Below are 25,356 nucleotides of genomic sequence, written 5' to 3'. Positions count from 1 at the left end.
TTTGTAAATAGGAAGCTGGCACCTATAGTCACCAAAGGCACATTTTAATCTCTCCCACATAACTGCCTCTCTTCCCATTGGATATGAACTAATTTACCTTGCCTGATGCAGAGAAACTTATCGACTCTAAACATAGACCCAGAGGATTTGGATTCCTTTGCTCCTTTTCCACCCTACTGTTAGACACTTATTGCCAGTTTGCCAGCTATGAGCATCACAAAACAGCAGGGTAGGACTATCTGCTAAAAGAAAAATGGTGGCTTTTGATTAGTTGTGCTGGCAAAAATGTTATAAGAGTGAGATTAATAAAAGTCTACAGGGTTAAAGATTCTAGTTATCAGATGGACAGCATGGCCTCTGCCCCAGCCGTCTTTCTGAGCTACTTATAAGATGTGGCTTATCTCATCTTCTGTCAATTTACAACTCCATCCAGCTACAAGGGTCTCTTGCTTTACTTAGCTCTGCCATGAAGTAGGCCAAGGACCCTTCTCTGTACCTTCAGACCTCATTCCATTTCCATTCTGTGATGACCAGCTTGCTGAACACTGACAAGACTCTCATCACTGTCTTGCTGTCCTTACTGGTTTTATAGGAAGGAAACTCAAAATTAAAAAAAGAAAAATTTTTTGAGATATAGCATACATAAGGTGAAATACATCAATTTTAAGGGTACAGCTGAATGCTTTAGAAAAAAAGACATACGTAATTATATTGACAGAATATTTCCAGCATCCCAGAATGCTTCCTCACATTTCTTCCCAGTCAATAATCACCCGTCCCCCACAAGAGGTAACTACTACATTCACCTTTGTTCTACAGATACATTTGCCTGATCTTAAATTTCATATAAATGGAATTATATGGTATGTACTTTTAGGCATCTGGTTTCTTTCAACATTCTCGTACATGTATTTTTGTGGACATTTGTAATCTTTTATTTTATATACTTAGGAGTAGAATGACAAGGCCATTCAATAGAGGTATGTTTAGTTTTAGTAGATACTGCCCAACAGTTCCAAGGAAGTTGTACCAGTTAACACTTTCACCAATAATGTATGAGAGTTCCAGTTGCTCCATGTTCTTCTCAGTGCTTGGTATTGTCAGGTTTTTTTCTGTTTTTTCAATTTTAGCTATTTTGGTGGGGTTTTGTGTGTCTCATTGTCATTTTAATTTGCATTTTCCTCATGAGCAATAATGATGAAAATCTATTCATATGTTTGTAGGCCACTTGAAAGTTCTCATCTGTGAAGTGCTATTCGATTCTTTGTTCTATTTTTTAAAATTGGACTGTTTATCTTTTTCTTATTGATTTGAAGGAGTTTAAAATATATGTATATATTAGATACAAGTCCTTTGTTAAATATATGTATTGTGAATATTTTCTCCCAATCTGTAGTTGGCCTTTTCACCCTCTTAAGGTGCCTTTTGATAAATTGAAGTTCTTAATTTTAATGAAATCCAATTTATCAATTTTTTTTCATAGTTAATGCTTTTGTGTTGAATAAGAAATCTTTAACTACTGAAGGTCACCAAGATATTTGCCAATGGTTTGATTTAGAAGATTTACTGTTTTACCTTTCATGTTTAGGTCTATGGTCCATTTCAAATTATTATCATTATTATTATTATTATTATATCCAGTGTGAGGTAAGGGTCATGGTTCCACTGATTTATTTGTTTGTTCTTGCGTCAGTACCATGCTGTCATATAACTGTAGCTGCATAGCTAGCCTTGATATCTGGTAGTATATGTTCTCCAATTTTGTTCTTCCTTAAGATGTTTTGGCTATACTAAGCCCTTTATATATCCTTATACATTTTAGAATCACTTTGCCTAAAATGCCGTTTGGGGATGGTTTTGAGCTTATTAACTCATTAGCCTCCCTATGTCCTCTCAACTTCAAAATCGTTTGAGGGAGAGACCAGTAATGTATTTGTGGCAGTCTCCCTCCCTGTAGTGAGAATTTGTTTCCAAAGTACCGCGAGGCTTGGGAGACTTCACTCAGACTTTTCCATGCATGTGCTAGGCTAGAACTCAGCTAACTTCAGGTGAGGAAAATTAGCCCTGCATTTCAGGCTTCTCAAATTTCCAGTCCATTATGCTAACCTCAAACTTTATGCAGATTTCTCATTTTCCTCAGTAGACTCCCTCTGCCTTGGTGCCAAACCTCATCTTCAACTTGTGCCCAGAATTAGCAAATGTCTCAGTGAAGAAAAAAAGTCTGTGATTATCAACATTCTTACGAAAGACTCTTCACTCTCTGAAATTTTAGTTCATCTTGTCCTTGTTTCCACAGATCGCAGATATCTTTAAAACCTATTAATTTTGTAGTTTATCATTTTGTTGTTGTTTTCTAGTTGTGACGGGAGCACTCGCATCCCATTTGAAAGCGAAAGTCCAGTAAATGTTTGATGGGCATAACCTTGACCCTCTCATCCATCTTGGCTCTATCACAGGTGAGTAGTTTATGAGTGGGCCAATTCAGTAGGTCAGGGGAAGGGCAGGTAAAATGGACACAACATTCCTGTCACAGATGATGGAGATTGCTGAGGGGACTGAGCTGGCTCTCTCCATCCCTCTGCTTTGGGACTCACAGTCAACTTGGAATTCAGCCAGTTTCCAGGGATGGGAAATGAGATTAACATTTTGAGTTCTATTCCTGCTTAGAATGCGATGTCAGCTCTGGCCTGAATAAGGCAAATTTTCCTCCTATAGGCACCTGAATTTGTGCCCTCTGGCACAGGACTTTAGGAATCATACCTGGGCTGACTTCCAATTCTGTGTCTTCACTTACCATGTGGCGGTGGGCAATTTATTTAATTTCTCTGTTCCTCAATGTTTTCATCTGTAATATCACAGTGTTATCAAGTGGATTAAATGTACTAATATTAAATAAAAGTACCCGAAGTGTAATAGGTCTTCAATAAATGTGAACATTTATTAGAATACTTATGGCCATGTCATCTCATCTGATACATAGTTTTTGAGGCTGGGGATCATGCTTGGTCACCTTTTGGGGGTGAGTAAAATTTACATACAGCAGGATGCACAAATATTAAGAGTACCATTCAGTGAGTTTTGAAAAATGCGTAATCTTGTATAACCCATCACCTCAGAAAGTTCTCTTAGCCTCTTCTAGTCAGTTTCCACTCCCCTAGATGCAATTGCTATTTTGATTTTTCCACCATAGATCATTTTGCATTTTCTAGAATTGCATATGAATAGAATCATACAATATATATTCTTTTGTGTCTGGCTTCTTTCATTAAGTACAATGTTTTTGATATCCATCCATGCTGTTATCCCTATCAGTAGTGGCTTTCTTTTTATTGCTGATTAGTATCATATTGTATGAATATATCACAGTTTGTTTATCCATTCTCCTTTTGACTGACATCTGGGCTCTTTCCACTTTTTTTGGCTATTACGCATGAAGCTGCTATAACCATTCTTATAAAAACCTTTCTGTGAACTTTCATTTCTCTTGGGTAAATGCCTCGGAGTAGAATTGCCAGAACTGGATAGGTGCTTGCCTGGTTTTATAAGAAACTGCCAGACGTTTTCAAAGAGGTTGTATCATTTTATACTCCCATAAGCATGTGTGAGAATTCTGGTTCCTCTACATCTTTGTCAACCTTTGATGTTGTCAGTCTAATTTTAACCAGTCTAGTGAGTATATTGTGGTATCTCATTGTGATGTTAATTTGCATTTCCCTGATGACTAATGATATTGAATATGTTTTCATGTGCTTATTAGCTACTTATTTTTCTTCCCTTGTGAAATGTTTGTTCAACTCTTTTGCCCATTTTTAATTGGTTTGTTTGTCTTTTTATTATTGAGTTGTAGTAGCTCTTTATATATTCTGGTTACAAGTTCTTTGTCAGAGATATTTTTTGTGAATATTTTCTCTGTGCATTGCCTGCTCATTTTATTAACCATGTGTTTTGATGAATTGTTTTATCTTTGTACCCCCTGCTATCCATGAATATTTGACACTTGATAATATTTACTGAATGAAAGAGTTAAAAGTTGTTCCTCCCTCCCTTCTTCCCTTCCTTTCTTTCTTTAACAGTACTTACCGGTTACCTACTCTGCGGCAGCCTTTCTTCTATGCCTTGGGTATACAGCAGAAAGCAAAACAGACAAGCTTCCTAATCTCATGGAACTTCATTTTAGTCTATATGTATGTGGGGTGGGGTGACAGACAGAAAAACAAATGAATAAACAAGAAAATATGAGGTGATTATAGGTGCTATAATGTAAAAATGTGCTGTATGCAAAACGAGAAAGGGATGATTAAGAGGCTTTTTAAGGTTGGAGGGTCTGAAATCTGAGGAGATGATATTTAAGCTGAGACCAGAATGACAAGAAGCCATTTTTTTTTCTGGGGGAGAGGGATTCTAGGCAGAAGGAACAGCTAATAAAAGGGTCCTTAAGGTGAGTTGGGGCTAGGTGCAAACTATCCAAAATACACCTTTAGGCAAACACCTTAGGTTCAGGGTTTGGTTGCTTTGGAAATTATCATAACTGGAATAAGCTGATGCTATACACTTACTATTTCCTAGCACTGCAGTACTTGCTAATTTCTCAACACCCTCCCTGCCCTCACCCCATCCCCAGCTCCTAGGTTCCAAGATGCTTTGAAGATAGGAATTGTGGATTAGCTAACACAGTGGTCAACAGGGTTAAGGCTAGGTCAGGAATGTATTTTTTCCCGTCAAAGGTGACCAAGAGATAGAAAAAATAAACCAAGGGTTGCATAAATAATAGATAACTACATTTGTCTTTATAAGGTAGCAACATATGAAGTGTTCTACCTCTCTGCTTTTTACATTTAGATTGTGTCATGTAAAACTCTGTAAATACATCTATTTGATTAATGGACTATAATTTGTTTCTAAATTTTGGCCAGCTTAGGGAGAGATGGAAGAAAAGATGATGGGAAGTGGTAGTGGAAGATGGAGATACAGAGAGAATGAAATAGAATGAAACACATAGGTGAATAAATGGAGGTGTATTGACAAAGAAGATTAATAACAGAGTCCTAGAGGGAGGTAGAGAAGCTGAGAAAAGAAATTGGGTGAAAGGGAAGCCAAAAGTTAAATAGGTTTTGTGTGAGTATGTTCCTATTACCCTCTTGTGCCCTTGGGCTACTGGCACTGTAGTAGTTTATTGCTTCCTTTGAAAAGTTTGATGGTGCTCTCTACTACTATTTAACACACACCTTACTTCTGTGTCTTTCTTCTGATGAGCTGATTCAAGCTCTACATTAATGCCAAATTCCTCTCATGATTTTTTACCATTATTTCCTTCCACTAGATTGCTTTTTCTCTAATCAAAAAGCAGAGATCCTGTGAGTTAATAAACTGCCATGCATCTAGTACCGATTCTAGCATATTTCAGGTGGAAGTTGCCTCCAACCAAAATTATGCTTTCTGGTTATTACGGTTAGGACCCTTATCATCAGGATAAACCCCATGTCTACTGTCAGGATTTTGGGCAAAAAAAAATGTGAGGTTCTGATAGGACTTACGCTAGGTGAAGATAGTATATAACTGAGTGGGTCAAACCATACCCTGTGGAAACTAGCAAGCTCCATGTGAAAATCACAGACCATCTGGCGGATGATTTGCTCTACTCCAATAAAGGCCTAAGAAGTACAAGTCGCTGTGGTAAAGCCTGTGGCTTGCTGGGCCCCACTCTGGTCAGAACTGCTGGAAACAGGGCAAAGGTAGATTTGGCAGTATCCTAAAAGAGGGAGGTGGATGGTTGCTTCCTAATATTCTCCACTGGGAAAAACTTGACTGAGGCTGGAGAGAGGAAACCAGCTCAATTTGCAGGACTGGTAGCTAGAAATTTAATGTGTATATATGCCCAAGAAAACAACTGGCCAAAAGAACATAGCTGCACTAATCAGCTGTGGACTGGAGATATATGTTCTAATAAATTGAAAATTACAGACTGTCCTACTGCAGGAGAAAACAATCTGGTGAAGGGAGATATGAAAAGAAATCAATAAAAGGAATTTAGCAATTCATGTAGGACATGTACCAGCTCATCAGAATGGAAAGACAGAATAATCTATTTAGAATAAGAGGGGAGACAATCTGACCCCCGCCAAAACTAATACAGACTCTGCAGTCTTGGGAACTCCAAGTCTCAACTCAGGTCCCTTGTCAGTTCAATTTAAGGTTGCAGATTGGGCATGTGAAAGCTCAGGGCGTGTGGACATGAATATTCTAGGTAAGCAGAGGAGAAAGAGTGGACAAAAAAACCTATGAATCAAAGAAACGAGTAAGCAATATCAGCTATGTTGAATTACTAAAAACTTGAAGCCTCAACAAACTCATTTTTAAGGGGAACGGGGGATGGTAAACCAGACAAATGTGATAGGTAGATTATATTGGGCCATTCTCTAGATTTTTAAACAAGGAATATTACCTTAAAGAGGTATAAACTTAGGAATAGGGCTTGTAGAGCACACAGGCATACAGATGAGAATAGTATGACCATGGCTTTAGACAAATTTAGGAGAAATAGCTGCTAGATATGGAATATTGGCAGTGATAGGAAATGACCAAAGAACTAATTTTATAACAGAAGTTATATAAAATTTGGGAAAAGACAGAGAATGTGGGACTTTTATTTACCGTAAATTCCCCAGACTGCAGGGGCAATCGGAAACTTTAATGAATGAATTATTAAAAACACAGAAAGAACTTAGCAGCACCAGATATAAATGGCAATGAGGCAAAGGTACTAATAAAACAAGATTAATTGAAAGACTCTGAGTGTATGTATCCTCCTCAATAGAGATGTTCAAGAAAGATAGACAAACTACCTATGCTCACTTTGTTCTCAAATCCCATAAGAAGAGGTAAAGACCATGAGAAGTGTAAAGGGGACTATGAGTAGTAGAGCCTCATAAGGCCATCAAAAAACGAGGAGCAATAGCTAGGGGTACATTTTCAACGTTATCCTATAGCCAGAAACTGTATGATGGAGAAAGGCTCAAGGATACTAACTTTATATTTCTCTTTTCTATTATTAGATCTGCTCTTCTGTTTTCTCTTGGCTGTGGCAATCTGTCTGATGGTCATTATAATAGCAGTTCACTACCAATACAAACAAGAGAACCACATGTAAATTTTGTGGGAGGTTCACCAAATTTATCAAAAAGTACTGTAGGACCACTGGCCTCATTCTGTACTTGATCATCATCATATCAACAACCTCATTTCTCACCCAAACCAACCACAGGACTATTGCCAGCCTCATAGGATCCATTGTCACCAAGAGCCCATTTACTACAGCTTTTAGTAATATTTTATCTACTGAGGAAAGCACAGAGGCATGGAGTCTGTGTCAATCTCTGTACTAGTTGGTGGACTTGCTGATTGTGTAGCCCAGTTAACTAGAATAGCTGAAGAGCTTCTACGGCTGATTTCACAAGAACCAGTTCCTTGTGAAGAGCAAGATGACAGAGCAGAACAGATAGAAACAGATGCACCTCCTTCCGAGGAAGCTTCACTACCAGACCTTGCTGATCTCTCAGACTTAGAATCGATACTTACACAAAGAGAAGACGAAGACTTAACCTTTGATACAGATCAACCTATGTTAGATATAGATGAACTATATGAAGACGTACTCTCTAGTATTAACAATGACTTAAATAGATAAAACCTCATTTGCCTCCACCAGCTTGTGAAAACTGATCATTTCTCTGTGTCAAATACATTCTAATTTTTCTGAATGTTAGCAATAACAGTTTTTCTCCTAGTTCTGCAGTTTCATTACTAATCTATTCTAGAACAAGCACTATTTGATTTGCTTCTGGCAGAGGCTGGTCTCTTTTCTTCTTTGTATTTATTTATACGAAAAGCTCTGACTTTAGCAATAGGGTTCTTTCTTTACCTGTACTTGTTCTCCTGTTAGGATTCCTGATAATAGGAGCAAACACTAGCAAAGAAAAGAAACTCCTTACCTAACAATAGAGTGAAGACCTGATGAACTCTATCACATCTTGGGACCCAATTTCACCGTTCTACAATGAGTGGAAACTAAAAGGGGAATATCCTTCAGGATGATAGTATAGTGAATACATTCACATTAACAGGACAATATTGGGGCACTTTTACTTGAAAAGATCGCACTACTTACTAGGCCTTTCGGACAAGAATGTGTCAGCCAAAGGATGCTATAGCAGACTGGGGGAAATAATTCTAAAAAGCAGCCATCTACCAGATAATAAGACTGCAGAAAGCTTTACAGATAACTCTTGCCAGGGAGAAACCTTTGAAAAAGCTGAGGCCAAGGAGTTCCAATGCAGGACTGTTGCCTCAAATGCTGACCCATATCACAACTACTCTGCAACATTGTTGCTCAAATGGAAATGGCAAGTTACACCAAATAACAACAGGAGAGAAGTACTAGTACTAGAAGGGCTAGACAGAGCCCTAACAAGGACTATTCGCCTATGGAAAAGTCAAACACTTATGGCATAGGCTTAGAGATGATGGTCCACAAGTAGAAGTGGATAAAGTACACCTTCTTGGGTATAACTACATTTATAAAGAATAGCTGATAGGCTTGTTATAAGGGAAACTGCTTCAACCTTGACAGAAATCTTTACTACTGAGAAATGGGAGCAATAATGAATTTAAACAAAATGTGGACTGGTTATACCCACAGTAATTCTACAGCTACCAGAGGGGGGAAATGCAATAGTTGGAAGACCCCCATATCAAAACAGAGAGGGACCAAATACACGTTCAGGAAATGCACTGATCATACTAATTGCATGCCATAGGGTACCCTTACTCCATTTGGAAGAATAGCTACCTTTCATACAAGCCTGTGGACACTACGGTCCTTCTTCCTAGAGAATGGCCTTTGCATCTTACAATATGGGCAACAACTAGGTAAAGACATAAAAGTATACCATTAGACAAAGTGGTATATGAAAATTGTGAAGAAATGACATGTAGAAGTCAATCCACACTCGTGGGAAACCAGATTATACCAATTCACATGGAGTCCTAAAGCATATTATAGTCAAAGGGATTAAAAAGACTTTTAATACAGATGGCTTCAGAGCTAACCAACATGACAGATGCTGCATCTAATACTAAGTGAGCTCTGCATACACAGATTATTAGCTACCTTTAAAGGTAAATGGGGAAAGTTATAGACTATATAACCAGATCTTATTTGGATGAGCAGTAGCAGGAGAAACATAAGTCAGTTTTGCCACTGAATTTCAGGATAAGTTTATTTAACAAATTTAAGAAAGAGCTAATAGCCAAGGCATGGAAGCATCCTAAATGTCCATCGACAGATGAATGAATAAAGAAGATGTGGTGTGTATATATATATATATATATACAATGAAATACTCAGCCATAAAAAAGAATGAGATAATGCCATTTGCAGCAAAATTGATGGACCTAGAGATTATCACACTAAGTGAAGTAAGCCAGAGAAGGACCAATATCATATGATATCACTTATATGTGGAATCTAAAAAAAATGATACAAATGAACTTATTTACAAAACAGAAACAGACTCACAGATATAGGAAACAAATTTATGGTTACCAAAGGGGAAAGAGGGTGGGGGAGGGATAAGTTAGGAGTTTGGGATTAGCAGATACAAACTACTATATATAAAATTGATAATCAACAAGGTCCTACTGTATAGCTCAAAGAAGTATATTCAACATCTTGTAATGACCTGTAATGAAAAAGAATATATGTGTATTACTGAATCAGTTTGCTGTACACCAGAAACTAACACAACATTTTAAAGCAACTATACTTCAATAAAAGTTAAAAAAAAGATTGCTGTATCAAGAAAAGCTACACAGACTCTCTCTTTTTTTTTTACTTTGTGTTTTTACACAGACTCTTAAAAATTTTTTTAAATTGAAATATAGTTGCTGTACAATATTATATAAGTTACAGGTATACAATATAGTGATTCCCAATTTTTAAAGGTTATACTCCATTTATAGATATTATAAAATATTGGCTATATTCCCTGTGCTGTACAATATATCCTTGTAGCTTATTTTACACCTAATGGTTTGTACCTCTTACTCTTCTACCCCTATCTTGCCCCTTCCCTCTCCCATCTCCCCACTGGTAACCACTCTATATCTGTGAGTCTGCTTCTGTCTTTTTATATTCACTAGTTTGTTGTATTTTTAGAGACCATTTTGAAAATCAGAAGAACTTATGGAGCTACTGAAAAATATTAGTATGAGAAAGTTTCATAGTAGACTGCTACGTGGGAAGATTGATAGAGTAGGTGAGGATCCAGGAGACTTAGAGGGGTGAAGAAAGACACAAAGAGGAGAAATAAAAGTTATATTACAAGCAACTACTGTGGATAATTACAAGCCATACCAGACAGCAGATTGAGGGACTTTACTGCTGCAATAACTGGACAAACTGAGCCTTACTTGCCCAAGGTAGGCCACTCTATACACTGTGTCCAAAGTGGTAAATAATAGATGCAGTGCAAAGGAACTATGCCAATTAACCTAAATAGAGCAGTGGGAAAACAAGAAGTAACCATTTATCCCACCATTCCAATAGGAACAGTTTTATAAGGAAAAATAGTGATTAGAGTTAAATAAGGAAATCTATATATGTAGCAACCAAGAAGAAGAATAACAGAGTAACTGGATAAAAGTTAAAAGATAGAATCTATGCTTTAATTAAAGGTTTAGAAACAGTCAGGGAAGATATACACTCTCCACTAGAAATTTGGACTTCAGGAAATTGGGCTATAACTTTGTGTCAAAATGAAACTCAAGGCATAAATACTTGTGCAAGATCAGGAAACATATCCAAGGAGAGAACATCAATCTGCTATGAATTCTATTTGATGAGCAATTTAACTGTAAATGGAAAGATCTGGTACACCTCAAATAAGATGGATACTGAAGGGTAGCTATTCTTCCAAGTAGAACTCTGGAATATGGACTTCATAACAATTACACAACAGATTAGGGTGAGCTTGTTAAAAATTTTAGTAGTAATGAGACAACACAATCAACCACACTTACTCAAGCAAGTCATCAAAATACATCAAAAGAAATCTGTGAGACTACTCCAGACATTGAAACAAGATAAAGCTCGTACCAGCCTATAAAACACGTAATAGTGAACATGATCCTTAGGTGTCAAACGGGAAGATGCTACAACAGTGTAATATGTGGAACTATCTAGCCTTTTGGCTAGATGGGTTCACCTGGAAAGATTATACTATAATGGCACCTCAGGATTCGATAAAATATATTGCAATGTTTGCTTTGTGTGATTATATATGTTTATGAATTGTTAAGATGTTACCTTGCTCCAAGCAATGGATTGTTGTATTAAGTATGTTTGCTCTTACAGAACAGAATTAAAAGTAAAGTTAATAGTGATAAGAAATAAGTGCAGGAAGTAAGAACATACTTAGGAATAAGAGCTAGTAGGGGAGGTATTTTTAGGAGAGAGAGAGGAAAAGTAACAAGTTGTCAACAGTTATGCAGCCGTTTATGGTGGAAAACCATGGTATAGAGTTAGTTCCTAATCGCATTTATGAACCAAGCCTTGTTTTTGTCATATGCAAATTAGACAACCCTAAGTTGTTAATATTGATAGAAATAATTGGTTGGCAATTGACACAGGTCATGCACTTAAAAGCCCAGTTAGAGGAAGATGGATTAACTAACTTGGCAGTCCACTGATTGGATACCTCTGATTGGAATCCTGCATCTCCCCTCCAGTCCTTTATCCAAACATTTCTGGATCTTCCTGAGAACAACACCAAAGTCAATTCTTGTATGGCATGGCGGGATAGAGAGGGGGATAGGCTCACCATTCTAAGACAAATTTAAGGTGTGAAAACTAAGGGAGATAGGCTGGTAGATTGCAGTGAATTAGGAAGCATCTAATTCTTCATCCCTGTGTGCTTTGGCTAAATGTGTGGGAAGTTGTAACTACATAAGTTACATTCTTTTTTTATTTTTTATTATTTTAGTTGCATTCTTATGTATGATGATTACTGCTAGTTATTAGATTATAATTGAATATAGTCCTTATTAGCTATTGGTCCATACCATTTTATTGTTACATGTTTTAACAAATTTGAACTAATAAACTTTCATTCACAAATCAGAGAACTTGTGGTCATCTTAAATTACCTGGTGGTGAATTTGGAGGCTACCAAACCAGCATAAAAGAACCCCTCTCAACAGAAGGTGGAATATACTCAGAGAAAGTGTTATACCAGGAATCTGAAGTTCTTCTGGCTTTGTCAGATAGATAGTCCTAACACATCTCTGAAATATAGTTCTTTCCTGTTTGTCAAATGATAGTTATAACTTTTTTGCCTACCTTCAATGGTAATAAGGAACACACAAAATGATATAGTTTTCAAAGACTTTGGTTGATATATCTGACAATGGGAAAGAATACATGAAATCAGAACTTTTTAGGAATAGCTGAAAAATGTCTATATGAAAATACCTGAAAGTCTATGTGACATGTAAAGTTTATCCAATACTTTTGTACCTGTTTTCTAAGGGATTAGAGCTTCCTTATTTCACTCGATGTCAGACTTATAGTTGGAATCAGTTTTTGTTTCATTCTTTTGAGCTTTTTTTCCCCCACCAAGTTAAATTCTACTTGGGAGTCTACTCAGTTCTTCTAGGAATATTAATGAGGAAAAAACAACAATGAAAAAGCCACCTTTCAAGAAATAGTGAATTATATTTCATTTAAGGCTAAGATTTTGTTCCTGAGGAAGTTATGTAACTCTGCACATTATTAACCCACTATTATCCAGCTAGATTTATTTTTTCCATCAAAGCTGACTATTGTGTTCGTGTATTGACAGCCATATCTTAATAGACTAGTGGTATTTAGCCATTTTGCCTAGGGTATATGTCTTATTTTTTTCAAGGATCCTACCCCTCATTTAAAACTTGTTTTTCTTCTGACTTTGTAATCCTTAGCTCACAAACCAACCAACCAACCAACCAACCAACCAACCAACCAACCAACCAAAAAACCTTAAAAAAAAAAGAAAAAAATAAACTTTAGTTCCTGAAGTTATTTGGGAGCTATTTGTATTGACAGATCCATCGGTCTGTATTTGTATTGACTATCCATCGGTCTCAAGTGTCACATCTCTTCAGGGTAATAAAGAGTCTTTGAAGGTGATCTCCATTTATACCCCTGAAGAATGAAACTGCATTTTAGCAAGGTAAGGAAAACCACTGAACTCTTTACCCCTTGTCACAATTTCATCTTAAAGACCCTAGTAAAATGCTGAAAGCATCTCAAGAGGTATTTTTTAGTTTAACACAAGCATTCATGTAAAGTAGACAAGGGAGTCACAGGTAGGAAACACAACTTCAGTGTTTCAGATTCCTTTAATCAAAGGTGCCATTAACAAAATCTGTTGTTGAAAACACATAAATACACACGCCTCTAGGTGATAACAAATTCTGGCAATACTGATCATTTTTAAATAGTTTTATTCTTAAACTTGGGGAAACATTGGCTTTTCTTGAAACCCTTATCTTCTAAATTTTTAATATTGGCAACTCCTAACTTCCAGTTTTGGAAAATCAATTGTGTTGCAGCTCATTTTATAGAGAAAAATATTTTGGTTTTTTTTTTTGAATAAAGCTTTTTAGCTCAAGGTTTAAGAGACGTAGAGACATATTGTCTGTTTGCAACTTTTGATGTGAGCAGGCTTATCTTTGGGTACTGTCACCTGATGAAGGAGTCTCTAATGTTCCTCCCTTATAATACCTCCACCTGTTGAGAAAATTTCGATTTGTACTGGGAATTTCTGCCCTGTTGGAATCACAGCAAGCTTTGAAAGAAGACTGAACAGGGTGTCAGCAGGCATGACACTAGAAAGTGGAGAAGTGGTGTATCTGCTTTTTCCTGCTCTGAGTATAGACACTAAGAAGAAACCTATCTATTCTTGAAGATAGACCCCCATGGTCCAACTGGAATCAAGCATGTAATCAAGTATGAAAAAGAAGACAAAATTTCTGTTTTAGCTTAGTTGTCCCACTCCCATCTACAGGTTGTTTCTCCTTTGAATAATTCTGGTCCTGGGAGATAATTCTTGTCTAGCTTTCTTAAGGGCCTGAAGGTCATCTAGAAAAGGTCATCTAGACACCTTTAAGAAAGTGTCTCCAATTTTTTAGGAGCTCGTAACATGCAACCCTCAAATTGAATGTGTTCCACCAGACCCTGGAGTGTGACTCACTTAAGATGTGAATATATTTTTCTTCTTGATGAGTAAGCACACATAAAGTATATGCCTTCAAGGAATCTGAGGAATTTTATCTAACATAGCAAAGCTGAGTTCATTTGCTATAGATATAATAGAAGGATAAAGTCAGTTTTCATTTGTTTATTTGTGTCCATCACATTCTACAAAAGGAGTTTGTATGATGAGAATTAATGATCAATGATCGTGACCTTTTTTATGCTTGTGGCCTTAAGCACTGTGTGTATGTTTCACTTTTTTAATGGCTAGGTTATGGATATTTATTGAAAAAACTTATCAGTCTGCTTCCTTAGATCAAGAGCTTCTGAGAATGAAGTGCTCAGAGATACCTGAATTATTAGAACCTCAGTAACACACAGGACTCTGCTTCTTATCCAAACACACTAAACTTGAAATGACAAAAACACCCCTAAAATAAGGACATTGCTGATTTGTTCAAGGTGAGAGTATTCAGTCTTAAACTTGACATGTGGATTTGAATAGAGAAAATTAGAGACTATACTCATTTGAGACTCAGTGGAGATTTTTAAAATCTATAATTCACAGGTTGGGAAGGATTACAGAGTTCTTTAGTGGAAATGAAGTTACAATTTAGAAGAGAAACTAAACTAAAATTTATCTGTGGTCATTGTTAAGATAACTTGTCTAGGTCCATCCACCTCACTACAAATAACTCAACTTATTTTCTTTTTATGGCTGGGTAATATTCCATTGTATATATGTACCACATCTTCTTTATCCATTCATCTGTCAATGGACACTTAGGTTGCTTCCATATCCTGGCTATTGTAAATAGAGCTAATGGGGCTTCCCTGGTGGTGCAGTGGTTGAGAGTCTGCCTGCCGATGTAGGGGACACGGGTTCGTGCCCCGGTCCAGGAAGATCCCACGTGCCGCGGAGCGGCTGGGCCCGTGAGCCATGGCCACTGAGCCTGCGTGTCCAGAGCCTGTGCTCCGCAGCGGGAGAGGCCACAACAGTGAGAGGCCCGAGTACCGCAAAAAAATAAAAAATAAAAAAATAAAAAAAAATAAATAAATAGAGCTAATGAACATTGTGGTACAGGACTCCTTTTTTTTTTTTTTTTTTTTTTTTTTTTTTTTTTTTTTTTGCGGTACGCGGGCCTCTCACTGTTGTGGCCTCTCCCGTTGCGGAGCACAGGCTCCGGACGCACAGGTTCCAGACGCGCAGGCTCAGCGGCCATGGCTCACGGGCCCAGCCACTCTGCGGCATGTGGGATCTTCCCAGACCGGGGCACGAACCCGTGTCCCCTGCATCGGCAGGCGGACTCTCAACCACTGCACCACCAGGGAAGCCCCAGGACTCCTTTTGAATTATGGTTTTCTCAGGGTATATGCCCAGTAGCGGGATTGCTGGGTCATACGGTAGTTCTATTTTTAGTTTCATAAGGAACCTCCATACTGTTCCTAGAGACTGTCATCCAGAGTGAAGTAAGTCAGAAAGAGAAAAATAAATACCGTATGCCAACACATATATATGGAATCTAAAAAAAAAAAAAAAGTTCTGAAGAACCTAAGGGCAGGACAGGTATAAAGATGCAGACATAGAGAATGGACTTGAGGACACGGGGAGGGGGAAAGGTAAGCTGGGATGAAGTTAGAGTGGCATGGACTTATATATACTACCAAATGTAAAACAGATAGCTAGTGGGAAGCAGCCGCATAGCACAGGGAGACCAGCTCGGTGCTTTGTGACCACCTAGAGGGGTGGGTTAAGGAGGGTGGGAGGGAGAGGCAAGAGGGAGGAGATTTGGTGATATAGGTATATGTATAGCTGATTCACTTTGTTATAAAGCAGAAACTAACACACCATTGTAAAGCAATTATACTCCAATAAAGATGTTAAAAAATAATAAAGTATATTAATAATCACCACCACCAACAAAAAACCCAAAAAACAACAACAACAAAAAGAGATAACTTGTCTTAGGAAATGTTGAGCTAAATATGTAAATTCTAAAATAATTCTGAAGTCTCTGGCCATGGGACTAAACTTTGGGCCATATTTGAGTTTATGTGACTCTATGAGGGTATATTATTTTTCATGAAATCATTGACATTGAAGTTGACAGTCACTCATTATCCTTGCTGCATTTGCTGCAAACCTGGAGCTGAAGTTTGATGTGGTCTGACTGAAACAGTTCAGTCTATCAAATTCCAAAGTTCTCATTGATTTGATTCACAATGATGAGTGAGTACCACCAGACCTAAAATTGTTGATCTCTGCATAAATACAGTGCTTTTTGGATTACCTTTGTGTTACTGCTGAATATCCATAATTTTAATAGCTAAAAGATGCTACTTTGCCAGTGTTATGGATTGAAAATAATGTGGTCTGTAAAATATGAAACTCTAATTGTATGGGCTCACTATTGAAAGAAAAAGTAGATACCCCAAAACTTGCCCGTCTTCAAAAAATGACTCCTAGTGTTCATGATTGCACAACAACATGAATGTACTTAATGGCACTGAACTGTATATTTTAAAAATGGTTAAAATGGTAAATTTTGTGTTATGTATAGTTTACCACAATAAAACAAATGATCCTTTCCACTTTAATGTACACAGCAAATAGACTCTGAGACCAACTTTGGAATCTCTGATGTTTAATTGAGAGAGCAAAAGGAAATATCAACCTTTGCCACATTCAGGTTGGTCTAATGATAGATAAGAAATATATCATATGAATGTATAGAAACATGGAGATATTCTGTAATAACAGTAATAAGAGAAATTATGAAATAAGGGACATGGAGGACAAAGTTTTAGAAAAGTAAAAGGACTAAAACATGAGGGAAAAAATGATGAGAAGCTTAATGAGGGCTGGAGGGCAGTGAATGTAGAACCCAAGGATGACTCCATGGTCATATGCTAAGCAGATCCACAGGAGAGTGAGGAAGTCATCACAGTGGTTTCCAAATGGAGCAGAAACTGAAACTGGCACATGATGATTATAGGAGCAGAAGGGATCAAGAGATAAAGTAACTGGGAGATGGTCTACCAATGCAAAATTGATGAAATATTGTAATGAAACTGTTTGAAAGTAAATACTTTGTCAGTTTTCAGGGGGATGAGGGCCTTCAATTATGGAGTTTATCTGCTATCCAGTGAGGTAAGGAATGCAAACTTTAGTTATATTCTGCAATATCCGTTTTTAACACTTCTATTCCCATTAACCATTTTGTCATCTGGAAGCAATTCATATTCTAAACATACTTGTGATTTTTTTTCTTACAGTATTATAACAATTTATGTAAAGTGAAAGCCACACTGAAATCATAATGTACATCATTAATTGAAATATACACATATATAAAACTGAAGAAAAGTCAATTAGACCTTATAGCAGACAACTTAACACAACTGCTACTACATATCAACAGTAGGGTGGCAAGAGAGAGGAAGGGGTAAGGGAGGGGATGGCCATTGGTGTATCTATTACCTACAATTTTAGTACACAGGATCAGATCATATATACCCTGGGTCCCCTGTGTGTAACAATAAAAATGAATAATAATAGCAGGTAATATTTATTGAATGCCTAATATATGCTGAATCTTGTGCTATGCATGAGTATATAACCTGTTTTGTTTAAACTTTGTATTTCTCTAGGGAGGTAAGTACTCCTACTATCCCTATCTTTCAGAAGAGAAAAGTGAGGTTGAATAACTTCAGACTTAATGAAATTACTTAAAGCAAGTAGTTGCAAAAACTAGGATAAGGAGACTCAGGGGTGGGTCTATCCATTTACTGTCTCCCCCATGGAGCCGTTAAATCTCCATGTTGCTCTTTTGTCATATTTTATCCCCTTCAAGGTTGCCCCAGTACTCATTTCTGCCTCATTTCAGAGGGATAGTGTTTTTTTTTTCTTGTCTGAGAGAAAGGGACCAGGTGAGCACACATGTGATTTGCCTCAGAGCCTGGACCCATGAAGGGATGGCGCTGCTCATTGCCCTTCACACAGCAAGCACTTCTCAGTTCAACCCATTTGAATCTGACTCCAGGTAGCATTGGAAGAGAGATGGAAATGGACATTAAAGTACATTTATTTTCATAATAGTCCTATGAAATGGAGGAACTATTGTCATCTCCATTTTATGAGAAGACTAATGTCCTGAAATTTGAGGGACTTTCTTCAGGTCGTACAGCTGAAGGCTATTCCATCCTCAGTTGCTCTGGCTCCAAAGTCCCTGCTCTTTCTACCATGCTTCCTCCTTAAAGAGCTAAATGAGGCCTGCTAGAAGGCTCCCCCAAATTGTTTGATAAGATGGCATAGAACAGGGCTTCCCTGGTGGCACAGTGGTTGAGAATCTGCCTGCCAATGCAGGGGACTCAGCCTTCTGCAGAACCACACACCCTCTGTGTGACTCCATCTTTCAAATGTACGTCTCAGCTTTCTTGCTGAGGGGTTACCAAGGACTTAGTTCTGTCAACAACTATCAACATCCAGACAGCAAGCCCTTTGTGATCACTATTGTCATGGCCCCAGTATATAGGGTAGGATCCTTTTTATGTGTTCTCAGAAGTTCTTCCTCAGAGCCCTTATGTTAGTTTGTAATTATATATTCACTAATGTGATCATTTACTTGCTGTCCACCACTAGCTTGTAAGCTCCGTGAAGGCAGGGTTATACTTGTTTTCTGTATCCCAGACCCCTAAAACAGTGCTAAATAAGCATTTGTTCAATGAATGAGTGCTTTCCCATCATAGAATCAGATTTTTCCCTACTTATCTGGCCATAAAGAAAATACGCAGAGGTTGTATGTGCCTTGGATAAATATGGGCCTCACTGTTTTTGAAGCCTGTCTAACCATTTGTTTGGTGGAGAGCTAAGTGGTAGGAAAATGCTGACTCTTGGTCTCCTGCTCTGGACTCTGGAGGCCTTAAGCTTCCCCCAAAGCAGAGAAGAACTCAGCTTACCTCTTTCTGATGGTATTTGATGGCCACCTTCAGCTTGGCTAGGTCATGGTACTTTTGAGGGTCAAGCTCTTCACTGTGGTCATCTCGATGGTTGAGGATGATCTCCAGTTCCCGGGAGCTCCGAGCCTGGTCCAGCAGGTCTTTGGCAAAGAGCTTGCACTGCTGGGAGAGCTCCTCATACTCAGCCTTGAACTCATTCTCCATCTTGCTGAGCTCCTTGAGCTCCCAGCCCAGGCGGAAGGCAGTTAGGATGGGGTCCTCGCTTGATAAGGCGATGAGTGAGGGGCTTGCCAGCGCTTTATAGATGTTCAACCGGGAGCGGGAGTGGCGCAGGCTGTCTACCTCTGAACTGGACACACACTCCACACAGTTGCAGCGGATCTGGTGGGGCCGGGGGATAGTGACCCGTTTTTGGACGAGCAATTTGATGATTTCGTAGTTGTTGGTGTGGGCAGCAAGCATGATGGGAGTAATGTCCGGTGTGAACTCAGAGAACTGGGTGTCCATCATCAGAGTGGGGACCTAGGTACAAGAAAATGAAAAACACATAAAAGGGCAGGATTAAGGCTTGGAGCATAGAGCCCATCAAATGTTAATGATTCAGGAACTGGGGTCACCAGTTTTTTGGTTAATTCTTCTCCTTATCAGAATAGCTAGTTGTGAAATGCTTACTGTACACCAGGCATACAGCACTTTACATATATTTACTCATTTAATCCCCACAACAACCTCGTGAGGTAAATATTCTCCCCAAATGAAGAAGCTGAGTCACACAGAGTTTAAAGAACATACCTAAGGTTACTCAGCTTTAGGTGCAGAGCCAAGATTCAAGATTCAAACTCAGACAATGTGACTCTGGAGCTTGGCCCTTAAATTATGCCAGTTCCGTCTGAGGCACAATGAGGGGTGGTACAGAGAAGTAAAGGGCATTTTTCCTGGAATCTGGTTGGGTATATCAGACTTCTATAAATTGGTAAGTAGGAGTATGTGTTCAGTTCCAAATGAGCAGTAGAGACTGCAGAAATATTTGTTTGAAAGGCTAAAGACAACCAGTAATCTTAAAGCCCATGCCACTAAATCAAGCCCTGGTGGCTGAAGAGAAGACATTCCCAAATTGTGACACTGTAACTTCAGGGGATCAAAGACCAAAGCCAGACAGTGTTCCTCCAACTTCCTGTAGATCCCAGCAAGGTAGAGAGAATCTGTTATTGTCAGGAAAAATTACTCTGTAAATGAGGACCTCCAGGCTTGAGGTTACCAATAGCAAAAAGACCTCTGATAAAATTGGTATGTTCAAGTTTCTATTTCTAAACTTTGTTCCAAGATAAATGTTATGCAAATAAAGACTGGCTCACTTTCAGCTGTGGAGTTTGAACTCTGTAACAAATACACAAATAAACAATTGACTCTTGACACTCAAAAAAAAAATTGGTATGTCCATGATGTGATGCTTGGTGTAAGTAGCAGCTATAGGTGAAAGGTATGGGGTTCTTTGGGTGTTCAGGAGCATACACTTCTGGGTGAGTGTGCAGACTCTGATCAATGAATTAGAAACAAATCTTTTGACTTTAAATTGTGTCCTTTGGGACATGCTACACCCAGCAGAAGGATCTCAGTGTGGTAGAATCTGGAGCTAGACAACGAGGAGAACTGGAATAGTCTGAAGAGTCTTCATGGAGGGGTGGAGCTGAGGATTCAAAGCATGGATAAAATTCCAGGAAACTGTGAAATATTGATCTTAATACATTTTTTAAAAAAGCTCCAAATACTCAGTTTAACTGGGGAGAACAGAACGTGGATGATGGAGATTCTCATGGAATAGACAAATACTGTTTTAATCGCTAGTTTCTTTTTACTCTTAAAAAATTATTTTGGAAACCCACAGTTGCTGGCAAATTGACAGAAGGATGAGCTACAGTTTTCATCATCTTTGCCTCCTTCCCATCTTGGATGAGGGATTCCCAAGCAGAGAAGTGGCCAGAAAACAGGGAGTGGGAAAAAGGTGGAGGAGAAGAAAGTGGAGAAGTTTGCAAGAAATCTGTTTCCTTCACGGGGTGGTTACATCAGCCTCTGAATAGTTGAGAGTTCACTACACACTGGTCATCAATTGCTTGGATGGAGCAGCGAGTAAACATTGTTAAACATTTAGAGGGAGCAGCTACAAACAAGCAGCAGGAAGTGAGCAACTGGCTTATAAAGTAAATCGGACACAGGAAAGAATAATCTCAGAAATTGACATAAACCTGCAGGCTAAGGAAGAAGTAGGTCTGAATGGGCCTGGTAATGAACATAAACACACCAACCGGCATAAAGCCTAGAGGTGGGAGAGATGGCACGTGAGCAATGTATCATAGTCTGCCTGGGAAGAAAGGAGCTCAGATCTGGAATCTGCCCCTCTTCGGTGGGCAGGGGCATTTTTTAATCTCTATCATGATCTAGAGGTGGAAATGGGGGGTTGAGGGAAGACGGCTTATGGCACAGGATTCCCTGGGTTAGACTGGAGGTACATGTCTGCTCCCTACCACGATGCTCTTCCTGTCCACTCTCTCTACCCACTTCCTTGCTCGCTCTTTTCCTACTCTTTCTTCTCCTCTATGTCAATGCTGACAGACCTGTCCAAGACACACGTGGTACTTGTGAATAATGCTCAGCCCCGTTTGTGTCATGGAGCTGAAAGGTTGCTGTCTATGCCTAGAGTATGACATGCTTTCCAGAGCCATCTGGTTCTGTTGTCTTTGACTTGGTGCTCAACAAGGAGCCTCTGATTCTCCATTTGTCTTTCTGGATACATGACACCAGAGAGTAAATCTTTTCAAAAGAAACTGGTCGGCAGTGACCAACCATGTCCTCCTGCCAAGACCGCCTTTTCTCCTCCAGTCAGCCTTATCATTCACAGATTGCCACACCCACCTCATTCACTGCTCTCTGTATGTATATCCTTGTGGCATATCCTGTGTGGATCCCCACTTCACTGCCACTGAAGGGCCACTGTAAGCCCTGACTTCTTCCGTAGATCTCCCCTTAACTTGATCCCACCCCTTACTGACCACCCAGATGTTGTGGGCACTAGGTTATATCCAAGATGTCACTCTTCTGATACAGGCTTATATTAGTTTCTAATTATTTGATACATGTATTTCTTGCTTCTTCAGTCAGGCTGTGAGCTCTCTGAAGGCAGAGTTGTCTTAGTCTGCTCTTGTTTTCCCCATAGCCTCTAGCACAGTGCTAGACACACAGCAGGCACTCAGCTAAAAGGAATTGGTTTTAATTCTCAAATTAAGACGCTGGCTCTTGTTTAGAAGCCTGGATCCACACAGCTGGAGTCCGTGTGAGCTAGTGTCCTTGGATCTTTCCTTTCCACATCTAGCTGAGAAGGTAGATGTTCTAAGACTCTCAGGAAGGTTAGCAAATGGTCTCTATAGGGAATACCTTGAGGTCACAAAGACCCAGGACAGTCCCTGCTTGTCATGTCCACAGTGCTATTGCTCCAAGATGGAGACTCTGACCCAAGGATGACATATTTCTACTCCTCTTCCCCCTCTGCTGCTTCTCCTCATCCTGCTGCTCTTCCCTTCCTAGACTGTGCAGGGACCATGGACTCTCATCAGGACAGCCACGGCAAAGAAAGAGTCTATCATTAGGGTCAGAGGTTTCTGATAATAATCAGGACTTTGTAATATGGTCTACAACAGGGGCCAAACAGATAACAGGTCACAGAAATAAAAGCTAAATGTGGGGACATATGCATAATTTGGATGAGTAAATGGTAGGTGTTGGTGAGCTGTGGAGCACATACCCTCTCAAAGGGGGCATCTGCTGCTCAGCCCCTTGTTGTGATCAAATTGCTGTTATGTGCATGAATGAGGACCCAGTGTTGTCATTTTTCAACAAAAGTCAGAAATATGGATTTGGAGGTAGAATTTCCTAAAGTCTTCAATGTTGGCTCAAAAAAGTTAAAGATAGTGTGCATGCCAAACAAAGTATATATATGAGGCAATTGAGGTTTGAGTGGGCCACTGTGTGACCTTTGAACTAGCACAGAAGTTGCTAGGAGGAATGGGAGAGGAAGCTGGACATTTAGGCAGGGGCCAGATAATAAAAGGCCTTATATGCCATGAGAAGGAACTTAATGTGATCTGTTGGCCATAGGGAACCACTGAAGTATTTTAATCAGGAGAGTAGTGTGGTTGAACAAGTGTTTTACAAAGATCAGTTTGGCCAAAGTGTGGGGAATTGGCAGTGGTATATGTGCTGATAAACGTTTAACAAGCAGCTTTCCATTAAAACAAAACAAAACAAAAACAAAAACCTTGATTTGTAGTGTTTGCCAATTTCTGTGGTGTAAATACTCCCACTGTGGCCAATTTCAAGCTACCAATATGACATCCTGGAACACAGAGTTGGGAAGAGATGCACACAACCAGTTCTCACCAGCTGGTGTAAGCCAGCTCCAGCACACCATTGGATGAGTTTCAGAAAGATAAAACTGCTTAAAAGATATCAATAGTCCAGGTGAAAAGATGGCAAGATCTTAAACTAGACAATGATTCTAGAGATAGAAAGGAACAGATTTAAGACATCCATTGGATGTGTCAGGTAGTACTGCAGGGAGAAGAAATCAAGGATGTCAGGTTTCTGCATTGCATGCCTGATTGAATGGTGGTGTCACCATTGGCGATAGTGAATACAGGAGGAAGAGCAGGTTTACGGTTTAAAGGAAGTTCAATTTTAGACATGTTGAGTTTGAAGTACCTATTGGGAGAGTAGCAGGAAATTGTATAACTGTAGCATGAATGTTGAAGGAAAAAGGTCAGGGCTGAAAAGGTATCAATAGATGTGACAGTCTTCAGCCTATAACAGTAGGTTGAAACCAAGAGAGTGTACGGGGTCAGCCTCTACCCACCTTGGCTCCCGAGCACTCTGCCCCAAGGACTCAGCCCTGCCCCAGTTTCCAGAGCAATCAAGGCTTGAAGTAGGAAGTACCCAAATGACCAGCCTCAGCCTCCATTCCAAATTCCAATCTTTAAGGCTCTGCATTAGGGTACTTACCCCTTTTGAATAGTTTCTGAATTCCAGCTTCTTCCCTACCTGTGCCCTAGTTCATAAAACAAGATTTCTCCCTGGATCCCTAGTCTTGAGTTTCTGTTCACACAACTGGCCTAACAGCCCAGGTCTAGTATATTTTCTGGATGATCCATGCCTTTGACTATCTTTGAGTTGTTTTACAACTCTTCAAATTGTAATGAAAATATTTCTTGCCTGGCAAAATACGATTGACTTGTGCATCTATATGCAAATTTCTTTGCATCTATTTGTAAATTTCTTTCAGCATTCCTGATGGCCTATATCAGGGTTAGCAAGCTTTTTCAGTAAAAGGCTAGATGGTAAATATTTTAGGCTTTGTGGACCTTACAGTGCTGCCACTGTAGCAAGAAAACAGTCGAAGGCAATATGAAAAGGAATGGGTGTGGCTGTACTCCATAAAATTTATTCACAAAAACAGGTGACAGGCTGGATTTGGTTTGCAGGTCATAGTTCGCAGACTTCTGGCCTCCTGGTTTCCTCACTAATTAATGAGTGAAATAAAATCTTAGACATGTGTCCACTTGTGTTAACTTTAAATTTGTATGAGGATCAGGATTTAACTTTTTTATTTTTAAATTATCCTTCAACAGCCATTTTGTGTTCAGACTGAGGACAGGTGGCAAACTGAATTTTATTCTTTTCTTATCAAGTTTTGCCTTCGCTTTGAACTCCAAAATTATACTGAACGATCTTGAGCTTCCCATTAAAAATCATGTTTTTTTAAAAGATAAAAAAGGGTGGGGGTGGGCTTCCCTGGTGGCGCAGTGGTTGAGAGTCCGCCTGCCGATGCAGGGGACACGGGTTCGTGCCCCGGTCCGGGAAGATCCCACATGCCGCGGAGCGGCTAGGCCCGTGAGCCATGGCCGCTGGGCCTGCGCGTCCGGAGCCTGTGCTCCGCAATGGGAGAGGCCACAACAGTGAGAGGCCCGCATACCGAAAGAAAAGAAAAAAGGGTGGGGGTAGGGGGAGAAAAGGGAAGGAAATTAACACACCAAGAAATTAGATTTGGTTCATATTATCTA

General features: G+C 39.2%; 2 protein-coding genes across 2 annotated transcripts in view; one reads left to right on the top strand and one right to left on the bottom strand.

Moving 5' to 3' along the window:
• Positions 1-25,356, bottom strand: part of TRPC5 (transient receptor potential cation channel subfamily C member 5) — a gene marked incomplete at its 3' end in the record, with an annotated part of 134,392 nt that overhangs the window by 86,472 nt on the left and 22,564 nt on the right. Inside the window, exon 2 of the mRNA XM_081221373.1 lies at positions 19,250-19,771. Coding sequence (XP_081077499.1) covers positions 19,250-19,771 — 522 coding nt within the window. The remainder of the gene's footprint in view (positions 1-19,249; positions 19,772-25,356) is intronic.
• TRPC5OS (TRPC5 opposite strand) lies at positions 7,355-7,684 on the top strand (the record flags this gene model as incomplete). The annotated part of the gene is made up of 1 exon (XM_081223147.1): positions 7,355-7,684. The coding sequence occupies one exon, from the start codon at positions 7,355-7,357 to the stop codon at positions 7,682-7,684; it is 330 nt and encodes a 109-aa protein (XP_081079273.1).

This window comes from Mesoplodon bidens (genome assembly GCF_964165515.1).
Source record: "Mesoplodon bidens genome assembly, chromosome: X".
NCBI lineage: Eukaryota > Metazoa > Chordata > Mammalia > Artiodactyla > Ziphiidae > Mesoplodon > Mesoplodon bidens.
Note: the sequence above shows the minus strand (reverse complement) of the source record. Positions and strands in the feature narration are given on the sequence as shown.